This window comes from Dermacentor andersoni, chromosome 8 (assembly GCF_023375885.2).
Source record: "Dermacentor andersoni chromosome 8, qqDerAnde1_hic_scaffold, whole genome shotgun sequence".
In the NCBI taxonomy this organism is placed as follows: domain Eukaryota; kingdom Metazoa; phylum Arthropoda; class Arachnida; order Ixodida; family Ixodidae; genus Dermacentor; species Dermacentor andersoni.
In genome coordinates, this window is record NC_092821.1 from 28,471,467 (window position 1) to 28,483,676 (window position 12,210).

Here is a 12,210-nt window from a genome sequence, read left to right on the forward strand (position 1 = left end):
ATCTTTCAAACAGATTATGTTAAGCCAGCTGTATCGCTGCAATAGCTGGTATACTCGCTGTCCGACTTTTCGGGCTCCCTAGCGGTTGCAAAAACAACTGAAAAATTGGGCCATTCTAAAAAAGTGAGTGCATGCTGTTTACAGCCCCCAAGGGCTCAAATTGCCACAGACATGTCCAAACTAGATCAGAAGGCCAGTCTGTACACTTATAGGGCATGTCGGTGCTTGTACTGGGGCAGGCGACGACGGGTGTAAGTGTGTGTAATTACAGCATACATACTCCATTTTTACTGCGAAGGCCTTCTATTGATGTTTCCATTGTTGGTGGTTCCAGAAGTCGCTGAGGGTGGTTTATTTTGATTGGAAACATTTTTCATTCTATACTTTTACCAACTATAACATATAACCCACTTATAACATGTTCAAGTGCCAAAAGAATTCCATTGCTATAACTGCTAATTGTTGTAGCCAGCTTGTGCAAACAAACAAAAACAAAGAGGGGCCTGCCGGCAAACATTTTAATTGGACGAAAAGAAGCACAGCCGCGTGACCCCACTTATAACTGGTTGGTGGAACCATGAAATTTTGTGTGTTGTACGGTAAGGTAGACCATCTGCTACAATGTTCCCCTAAACCTGGCTACTGGGTGTCTGCGCCGAAAGGAAAAAGAATGCAAGATGCTTAAAAAAGAAAATGTAAGGGTGAGCCATCGCACCCACATTGTTTGCCACACACACCACCCGGCACACCTTCGCCGCACCTCGAGCGTCGTGCTCCTCTCACCCCTCCGACTCGTGTTTCGGAGGTGTAGAAAGGAGATGCACACGAGGCTGGTGATGCAGAGAAGGGGTGCCGAGTGGTGTGCATGGCAAACAATGCGGGTGCGATGGCTTGCTTTCTTTTTTTTTTTTGCCTTTAGGTGCAGACACCCAGTAGCCAGATTTAATTGTTATAAGCCATAATGTGGCATGGAAACATTGTAAGGGGTTTGTGTTACCATAGAATGCACAGAAAAATTCACGTTGTCATGGGTGCAAGTGTTACATTCGATATATTGCTAAAACTGGTATTGGTATAAGTGTGTTTGACTGTGTAGCTCAACCTAGTACACTAATCTTGATTAATGTCTCTTCAATGTTTGAGTTGACTCTTGGTTCAAATGCGACACACAGCGCTACGACCCACTCTGACCTGATGCTCCGTGCTCACGAGCTGGGTGTCCAGACTCAGATCGTGCACAATGCCTCCATCTTGACTGCAGTCGGCTGCTGTGGCCTTCAGGTGAGAAACCCTCTTGTGGTACGCATAACTGGCTCTTCACGTTTCAGCAAAGTGCTCCTTGTACGTACCACTGGCACTTGAAATAGTACCTTGCTGGACTAAATTGCTTTTGTGTTCCTTAACCCTTTCGCTGTCACAGACGTACCGGTACGTCTTCATGCTTCCCCCCCACAGTGTCACTGACGTACCGGTACATTCTCTATCGTGCGTTCAAAATTTCGCGCTTGAGCGCAAAGCTGGCGCTCCTGGACTGGCTGCGCCATCTGTTGAATCTTTCTACAAGTTCGTATTTTCGCCCCGCACTGTGTTGGTACATGTATTGAAGAGTACGGTGCGACTGCCACTCCCCCTTCTCTCTTTGCTGAGTGGCACGGTCACTCCGCGTTCGCTGGATCATGCGTCGCGCGCGTGTGGTTATGGGTTCAAGGGTTATTCTGCCATCTCCGCTAGGTTGAAGGTTCTTATTTTTCTTCTGTTGGTGTGTCTGCTACGGTGCGTCAAGTTCAGGGGCATGCGCCGTTGCCTTTCCGAAAAGAGACCGACACATGACTTGATTGCTGCTTTCGCTCTCTCGCCGCACCCTCGCTTCTGGCTTGCAGCAGTAAACGTAAAGCCCCTCAAACTTTGTTTTAGCCTTTTTCCATCTCCCTCTGTCTTCTTGATCACGCAATGCCCCATTTCTCTTCGTTGTGCGGGCAACTGAAAGCGCATCCTCCCTTCGTGCGGTTACTTTCGGATGGCTGAGCGTGCGGGACCTTCGCTTGCTCATTGAAGTGGTGGCTCTTCCGATTCAGAATACGAGCCGAGCTCGGATTCGGACTCGGACAGCGTCTCATCTGAGGAAGAGGCGAGTTCCGCATCGTCAGATTCGGATGTTGAACGGATGTCATAGTCAGGCTGATGATGATGATGATGTTTACTAAGAACAGCTGCAGAACACTGAAATGTGCATATTCCATTGACTATGTTATTTGTATACCAATCATAAGCAAAAATAAATTGCTATGTTCATTCCCGGTTATGCTCGTTCCCTGAAACCAAGCCGACACTGGGGGTGCGTCACGGCCAGAAAGGTCCGACAGCGAAAGGGTTAAGGGGCCATAACATGGCTGTCCCGCTATTAGTTTATCATTTTAACTGAGAATAGGGGGGCCCAATATGAATATGGGAAACTCATCTTTGCCTGACTGCCGAGACGGATGCAAAAGTGAACCAATGCTCTTATCGCACGCATTGACCATGTAGAATATGCTTCACTTCATCACTCATCAGGGTTGCCAGACTGCTGTATCGTTCAATTTCGATATACGCTAATATTTTTGAGGGCATAGCTCAAAAGTGCATACTGAAACCAGAACTCTAACATCAAGAAGTATAATTGTGTTCTTACAATGGCTGTTGTCTATTCTATATCAGCACTGCCAGGTTGCTAGTTTGTTTCCATTTGCCAGATAATATTTTAACTGATTGTGGTAATCCTGTCGCTAGTTGACGGCATCCAGTTATGTCGGTGCTAGGAGGAGCACTCAAACATTGGTAAACAAATATTCGTGGCTGTACAGAGTTTACCATTGTTGGTGCGTGGGAGTGCCTCATCGTATGGCCATCGAGGAACATACCCACAAAAAGAGCGGACACTCAAGCCGTTTCGCAGCTGAGCAAGTAAGGGTATGACCACCCACCAGGCGGCTTAGCAATTTGCGCTTCCACTTTACCTCAAAGGTAGATTGGTTATCATACATCTACGGGGTTACATCCACGCATCCCGTTTCCAGAGAGACGTTGATGCTGCGCCGGTCATGTGCCGTTGGTTGTGCCCACCCTGCTGGGCTTTTATTCCATGTGTCGCCTCGCTCGTTTGGTGAGGGGTTTCCTTTTCTCTGTAGAGATAATTTTGCCATTTCTTGCATTAAGCACATTGTTAGCAGGACGTTTGTTATGCTGGGCGAGCATATTTTGGGTGTGTACCATAGCATCTCAGCTGTGGCACCCGTTTACCATGCAGCCACCCATTTGTTTTTGTACCTAATCTTTTCCAGAATAACATTTGCATCACTTCCCATGTGTAATTTTCCAAAATTCACTTGCAAGACCATCGGTTTAAAGCAGAGAACTTGTTGTATGTGGCTTACCCGTACCATCACACAAACGTTTCATTTGGCATGGTTCGAGCAGTGTAATGCATATTTGGGATTGTTTTGTGAATGATCTTCACCTTGCTGCATGCGCCTGGCCCGGTTCGCAAGTGCTACTTTTAATTGACGCGTTGCTTGTCATTGCTGAAACATTCTTCTTTAGTTTATGTATTTATCAAGTGTGTCAGCCAGTATTCTTTCTGTCCAAATCTATATGTAAACAAGAAAAAAAATACTTTTTTGTATGGCACCACTGCTTCCTATGTGTGCAATTGAGAAAGGCGGCTAAGAAACGGTGAAAGAATTGCAATATAGAGAGCCCTGATTGCATCATTTTTCCAGTCTGCGTGAGATGATTCAGCCTTGCAGGTTCTTTGAAAAGATTGGCGGCTTTTCCAGTAAAGTGTTGGTGATCCGCGTGTTCATTATGCACATTTGCACGGCACGCTTCAAAATGAAATATTAAAGCTCTTGCACCCCGCTAGAGACGACGTATTGAACATTTTTGCAGCCAAAGGTAAACCAGAATGTAAAGCATTGTTATCGAGACCGAAACCAAAACAGAGCTAAACCACGGCTCTAAAATCTTGGAAGACAAAATTAGCGGTCTGAGCAGCCGCTCAGGGCGCTGGCGGCAGTGCCGTAACTGGGCCGCAGGGCCCTACAGGAGTGTCCGCCCTTTACCAATGCATCTCTCTATGGTATGCTGAAGAAAAACAAGTATTTTATCTACTGCTGCCACTCCAAATTGAACTTTGTGACTCTCTGGCAACCAGGGTCGCCACGTTGGTTGCCAAAAATTCTTCCAGAAAGGTTCCTAAAATTCGCCAATATCCTCAAATTTTTCTACCTAAACTTCCAAATTATTCGCTAGCATACGTATTTGTTAAAAAAACCTTAAGTAAAAGAAAATAAATACTAAATAGCAAGAAAATCTGGCAGTCACGAGAGTTAACACATTAAAGTTTAATGAAAGTAAGTGTAAATAATTACAAATGAGAGCAAAAGCTGCACTGCCTGAACAACTATAGAATTCAAATGGTGGCTGAGCTCATGTTGGACATCAGCACTGAGTAGAAGAAAATGTCACATTCTTGCAGAAATATGCAAGGTGGTGTGGTAACTTTTTTTCCTGTATGTATCTTTTCTCTATGACCACAGTGCTTCTGTTTTTTTGGCACAGGCACATATGCATGGAACTGTCAAAACATGATTGCTAGTTCGTTGTCGTCAGTATGTGGGCCCTGGTCTCCCACTTGGCAGACCAGATGTTCTGATCGGCTTGCAGCATTGGTTGAATTTAACGACTCACTCGCTTTTTGTAGGCATTGTGGGAGGCCGAGTCACTCAATTTGTGGGAGGCTGCGTGAAGAGGTAGCCACCGTAGCCGCAATTTATTTACGCCAACCACCCATGGTGCCGCAGGATCTCGGGAACGGCCAATACCATGTGAGGCGTCTTCTTCACCGACTCTGGAGGCGATAGTTGTGCCGCTACAGCGTCATGAGTGCAGTTAGTGAGCCGGATAACTCTCTCTGGAAGCTTGTAGTCAAAACACCCCTTTTCTGTGCGTTTTCAACGCAGCTCTGATGACCATGATATGCAACTGTGCTGGGGGCAAGCTTCTTTGGAGCTTTGTCTTAAACGAATTCATGTGGTTGAACTGTTGTTCAGCTTCAGCTTTCTAGTTTGGCTACAGTACAGCATTGAGGTGGTGAAGTCTGCTAGAATGGGTTTTCAACCATTTATTTCACACCAGAAGTTCTGTGTCCTTGATGCACTCACTACAGTCGTGATGCTCGTTCATTTGCTTTCTGTGACACCAATTCTTGTATAAGGTGAGGCGTGACCAAGTTTAGTTTCAGATAAGCTGCACACGCTTATCGTCCAAATCAAAACTTTTTAATGAGTGCTAACCACCCGCGATTCCACATTTTTTCAAGTTGGCTTATAATCCAGTATCATGTGCTCAAATTTGCTAGAAATGCGTTGCTAAAGGTTAGCTTATATTTCAGTAAAAAGTCTCCAAATGCCTACTTTTTCCATTAAAAGGACACAGAGTCGAGTAGATCTAGCAGATAATCCGTTAGGGTGGCAACACTGGTGGCAACATGCAGTTGACAGCCGTATGTGCTAATCACTTGGTTGCCACACAACTCTTTCGTTTCACAGCTTGTCCAATGTTTCTGCCATGCGCAGCACAGACTCGAAGAATGGTTGTGTGTGGGCATGCATTTCAGAGGGAACAGCAGGCAGTATTCATAGTGTTGCTTTACAATTCAGCAGTCATCCTATATCTTTGTCTCTCTTGCAAAAAAGGGAAGAGAGAAAAGAAATGAGGAAGAACATATCCAGTCATGTTCCATATGAGCTAACTACATCATAGCAGCCGCATACTGATGCCAATAACGTTCTGGTCATGTCTGTATTGCAAAAAAAAAAAAGCAGGCTACACGTGAATGCGAACATAGTGCAATCTTATGAGAAAGAAATCAATGTGTTATAGTCTGGCTGTCGGCACTACAGTCGTTCACAAATCAGGTAAAAAAAGGTAACCTCTGAGGGCACTCTCCCATTTTTTTTTGCCTTGCGAGGACCAACATGTGTTTATGGACATAGCCTTTTGTATTTTTATGCACTAAACACAAAAAATGTAGCATGGCAAAACAAGCTTATTCTTGGCAAAACTATTAGTAAGAATTTTTATTGATAAGTTTAGCCCTTGCTTATGATTTACCGCTTTAGTAAGTGGTGTGGGAAATATGGATAAAATGTGCATGTTCTTGTTAAGCATCTGCGACATCTGCTATTACGTCTGCGACATCATTCATCATGTGTGTAGCGTGCAGTGGCATCGCACCTGGTTACAACAACACAATCATGTAAGGCCTCATGTTTCAAAACCATTTCTTAGATTACAACTGGAGAAAATTGCAGAATGCACCCGTAGCATATAAAGCCTCTTGTGCAGAAGCCACTTTTTTATTATGTTTAAAGGGGGAAGTGGGTATTCTGACCTTCATTAAGACCCCCTTTACCGCATTTAATGAAACTGCACAGTCTTGCTAAGTTTTTATGCTGATTCCAAATATGCAATTGTTTTAAAAATATGCCAATTAGTTCTAATGTTAACTAAATAATTAATGTTTCTGGGAACAATGGATCAACATCTACTCATCAAAATCTTGCTTTACAGTACATAGCTGTATACTAGGAACTATACGCTTCACAATGGTAGGAATAGTTTTTTGGTATAACAATTATTAACAATTATACAGCACATCCAAGCTTCTTGTTCAAAATGGGTTCAAAGTGGCTGTTCAATGTACGGACAATAAAAAAATATTGAAACTGAGATACAAAAATCTGGTCCTACCATTGTGTGCATTATTCATGTAGCTCAGTACTGCAACAAAAATTACAATTCTAGGTGCCTCGATTACTGCGAAATCGCTCCCTGAAGGATGCAAATATTAAAAAATTAATGTTTTGAGAAAACGCAAGAAAACAGACAAGCTCGTTTTTATTCAAATATAACAAACGTTATTGATATATCCACATATCTAAATGGTCAGTAGCCGCAAGGGATGTAATCTGTCTGCGTACAGCTAGCTAAATGGGGTTTTTTGAGGGCTTGTTTCAGATTTTCTGCAGATGCACGCTTCGGGTTGATGCTGCTGCTCGCCGGTTATCTTTCTCGGACATTCTCATGCTGTTCGGTAGCCTCGGTTTCAAATGAAGCTCCTGGAGTACGGCAGATGAAGCTCTCTTGTTCCCCGAATTAAATTTATTACTGCCTCAGCCACAGCAGCTTCAACAGCAGAAAGTCAGGCATGCTGTTCCTTAGGTGCCAATGCCCAAATCTTGGAATGTAAGCATTCATTATTGTTTTGGGTCATGCTGCGCTGGCACCTTCGGAGCAATTTTTCTTCTGAGAGGCGCTCATACATTGGTAGAAAGGCTTGACAAACATGGAGAGGCAAATTATATCGATTCTTTGGGATGGGCTCATTTTTTGCTTGTGCAGCATTCTGACGGCACCAAGAGTCCGGACCAGATGGGCAAAGACTGTGGTTTGCAACCTTGATGTGATGTAATGGTATGTTTCCATCGCAGCCTTTTGCATAGCCTTCACATCCCCTTTGTTGGACTTTAATGCCCATCCATAGCAGGCACTGAGTTTGGTGATTGGGTCGCCCGTCAATTTTCCTTCGCCACGAAGTGTTTCAGGAGCAGAGCACTTGTGTTTGGCAATGAGAGTGCACAAAGCAGTCCCCATCCTTTTTTGGACGTGATTCACAGAATCTTCCTTCTCGACTTTCGCAAAGCCATACACTTTGGCCTGTCTGAGAGCAAGAAATACGCGACTATCACCATCTGAGAGTACTGTGGTGTACCTCAGTTTGTGCAGCTGAAGTGACCTCTGGAATAGTATAAGTGCCGCTTCAACATCCATCTCCCCTGCTTTTCTTTCTGTATTTTTTTGGCACATATGGCTTGCCTTCCAATCTTGGTAGTCCAGGTCACCAGGTTTCGGGCCGCGCACACACCCAGCCCAGAAGTTGCTTATGACAACGAAGTCAAGCACAAGTCTGGAGAACAGTTCGATGACTGTACCTACTCTGATGTGCGACTAATGGCTGCACGTCATCCACGAGCCATCGTAGGATACCGCTATATTCCCGGAGTTCACAAGTTTCAAGTCATTATACAATGACTTCACTGATAGTGCACATGCGGCCCTCAGCTTTTGGGCAGCAGATGACAATGCCAGCGCCAGCTTCTGCTTGAGATAGCCTTGCCACGTTTTTGTTATGAAGGCCACGGTGCGAGATATTCATTGCAGAAAAAGCGCCGTGCATCGCTGTTTGTCGATTTCCAGTGCTAATCATCGCACGAGCGGTGAGAATGTTTAGTGTGAAGGGGTTGACCATTTTGTTGTTTTTCATGCGCGGCGAGCTCCACTCGAAAACAACATCGCCGCAGTTTTCACAGATGGCAAGAAGCTTGGTGGCAAGACCATATTCTCGCTCCTCTGAGTCAAAAGTGATGGAGCCACCACAGAGACTGCACTGATAACCTAAAGGCGTGACTCCATCTCCGCCGGCCTGCCCGCACCGTCATTGACGCTCGTACACATGTCCAATTTCCGCTTCGTTGCTAAAGTTTTCGCCAGCTGTTGGAGGTTTTCCCCTGCTTGCTTCTGTCGTTAGAGCGATTCCGCTGGCTGCACCATCTTTGTGTCGTGCCAAACTCTGCTCCTGCGATCACTATCAGCCGGCGATGTCGTTAGGCCTGGCTCGCTCTCGCCAGGTCCATTGCATCTCGCGTCACAGCCATCGCTTGAAACTGCCGGCGGGTGGTCTTCGCTGTGTTTTTCGGCAGGGTCGGAGCACTTTTTTGAAGTTGTAGCGCGCTCGCTTTCTTTTCTTGCCAAGCTTGTTTTGAGTGGCGAACTCCTGACATTCCGACATCACTACATGCTACGCTAGCGGCTTTCAATATGGTGTCACGGTTCAGTTTTCAAGCGCGTCTGCGCACCGCAGCAGACGACGGCCACCTAAGCCAATCGCAGGACTTTATTTAGTCACGTGCGCTGAATGGGCGAATGGGGTCACACACTGGGACTTTCTTTGGTGCGGTATTTCTAATAAGCGAATAGGGGGACCAACGAAAATGTGGCAGGAAATTGAAGAACAGAAGTCATGCTTTCCAACACGACCAAGATGGCCGCGACAGCATATATCATTCAGCAGCGGCGTGGCATGAAAAAAGCCCCCTTTTTATGTTTCTTTCTGTCAAAATATAGCTTGCCGCGGTTACATAAATTGATATTGCGGCTAAAATATTGATCCATAACGTGGGAAACTTGTTCAGAACATGCGACAGTGTATGTATATTATGCAAATACCACTTAAAAAAAACAATTTTTTTCGCGATTTTTTGGTCTCCGACCTACGTCCCCGCTTAAGGGGAATCATGGAGAATGGCCTTGTCAGAAAGAAAATGGCATCGTCGAAAGTTGAATTTAGTGCATTTTATTAAACTGAGGCCATTATTCTAATATTAAACTAGTATTTACTTGCAGCAATAAGCGAGGTGGAGAAAACCTTTAGTATAACACGAGGAGAAGCTATGGACTGGGAAATTACTAGCGGAACAGAAATTGATACTTTTAATGTTAAGGAACAAAAAGACAATGGTGCGGATTAGTGAGCAGAGCTGAATAGATGATGCGTTGTTGCTTTATCCTTTGTGTCGTAGCTCCATCCTTGCGTTGTTGCTCCATCTGATATGGAGCAGTATCGACATCGGTACGTTGCCGTTTGCGACGGAAAGCTGCCCGCTGCACTCACTGGCACTTCCCTAAATTAAATGCGACTACGAACATGGGTGCATTTTTACGTATTGTCATGCAGACTCATTATTTAGCTTCCGAGGTGCACTGTTTGCCTCGTATCCCAAATGGGCAAGCGTAGGCCTCTCAATACAGCAGCAGCTGTCTATACTGGCATCAGCGTTCTCGCAAAAAAACCTACACATTGTCACAAAGTCCTGATCTATGTCCACTTAACATAACATATTGTGTGCATGAAGGGAATACGAAGAATGATAAGTAGGCAGCATAACAACGCTCCCATACTACGGTCAATCTCCCACTCGCTATTTTCGAAGATGTGTGGTCGCTTATATCAGTGTGAATCAGAGTGATGCAACGGTGCCTACATGCACAAAATCTACCTGTTTTGATATGTTCTGACATTAATTGATGTCACCGATGAGCGGCTATAGCATTGTACCTCAAGCGAATGAAGACTGGTTGCTGTACCTGCCGATGTAAACAAATGCATCGTTCGGTGCTTTGGACTGTCAGTGGCGTTCTTGCGAGATACAAACGTGGAAAGTCGTGCTCCGCATCTTATAGTGAACATGCGAAGCGCTTCCGTGAGAAGGGGTAAAACACCTAAAATAGCAAGCAGCTCAACAAAGCAAAAATAGAAAAAAAAATTGCTTTTTGGTCTTCGACCATGCCCTTGGAAGACATGTGATTGTAAAAGTACTCCAAAGGGGTACCTGCTTCGAGCAAGTTTATTCTGGAGCAGGCAACATCGGCAAAAGCAAAGTTGATGAAAAGGTCACTGCTATCTAAAAGCTAAGGTGGTGCTATTCAGTTTGCTGCTGCTGTGGCTGCTGCTGCTATATAAAGTTAATCACCATTTATAACTTGCATATGTACGTGTCCCACAAAAGACTTGTGCTCAGGGAATACGTTTTAAAATATGCCTGTTATATTTTCCCCTTCCCTCTCCAAGTGTGTCTTGGTGATTCTAAAATTTTTTTATTTCACATGTTGGCAGTAGCAGCTGGCAGAGGATTATCAACGTATTATTATCAACGTATGTCACGGTTAGGAAATTTACTGTTGGATTATGTAGCTAGCTCACGCACTGCGGGGTAATTTGAGATCACCGAAGCGGCTTTTGTTCTGCAGTCTCCATAAGTAGAACGATGATCGTGATGATGATATGACAAACCTTTTCCTTCCATGTAGCTGTACAACTTTGGTGAGACAGTGTCCATCGTCATGTGGACCGACACGTGCAGGCCGCACAGCTACTACGACAAGATCGCAGCCAACCGCAAGCGAGGTCTCCACACACTCTGTCTGCTTGGTAAGAAGAGTTCTGCCTGTTCAGAACTGCATGTTACAGTACACTGCTGTGCAGTATTGTGGTCATTGTTTATTGGCTGTTAAGGGCACGAGGTCATGGGTTTGATTCCCATCCGTAGTGCTTGCACAAGCACGCGTGTGCGTTTAAACTTAGGTGCATGCTAAACAAGTGCCAGGTGGAGGGAATAACTATGGAGCCCTCCACTGCAGCATCCCTTGTAACCCACTGTGCACCATTCTTAAACAGTTACTGTATTTGCATGTGTAAGACCAGCACATTTTTGGGAGGACGTTTGACAGGTTGCGTACCTAAAATGAGACAGCCTAATGGCTACTCGTTGAAGCCTAAAACTGTGCTTGAGTTGCTTTGCAGAATCGCGCAACCACTAGCAGCTAACTATGAACATCGTTACATTCGCCGACCAATTTTCCCAACCTCGTGGGGATAGAAAAATAGTCTGAAATAGTCTAAAGTCCGAAAAACTCTTTCATCCTCCAAAATAAAATTAATAAGGCTTAAAGCAGCTTTACAAAAAAAATCTCTAATAATGCCCTGCCTCATACTACGCTCAGTGGCGATCAGATTCACTTGGATTTGCACAAAAGTGACGTTGCCTCCGTATACTGTCTGACAAGGGCGTCAACGCATTGGCGATCCCCGTTGCATTGCTGGAGATCGCCACGGAGATAGAAGAAACAAGCCACGTTTCTTCGCACCACTTGACTCACGTGAACGCACACGAGGTAGTACCAATCACACAAATGCGAAGCCACACAAACGCACACAAAGATGTGACGTCTCCGAGACACACATGGTCCGAGACACACTACGTGCAAAATAGCAATTAAAAGTAAAAAAAAAAAACGATTCAATGGATCCCACATTAAGTGATTATGAGGATAGTGCTGACCGAAAAAATAAAGAAACAAAAAGTGCCGCCCCCTGGAGCGTTTTGTCAGCCAAGCAAGAGAGGGCATGGCCTCCGAGACTGGAGGATGTCGCATGCTCCCTATTAAAAGCACGCCCCAATCTTGGAGGCCATAGAGTGGGCCACTGAAAGCCAAGCCAGTAGAAAACCAAATGTGGCGGCCCCCAAGATCGGTTAGTGTGGCTCGGAATGG

The 12,210-nt window shown here is 45.0% G+C and overlaps 1 protein-coding gene across 1 annotated transcript in view; it reads left to right on the forward strand.

The window, feature by feature from the left end:
• The window catches only part of LOC126526299 (diphthine methyl ester synthase-like), a 61,244-nt gene that overhangs the window by 11,525 nt on the left and 37,509 nt on the right, over window positions 1-12,210 (forward strand). Inside the window, exons 4-5 of the mRNA XM_050174205.3 lie at window positions 1,173-1,281; window positions 10,969-11,089. Coding sequence (XP_050030162.1) covers window positions 1,173-1,281; window positions 10,969-11,089 — 230 coding nt within the window. The remainder of the gene's footprint in view (window positions 1-1,172; window positions 1,282-10,968; window positions 11,090-12,210) is intronic.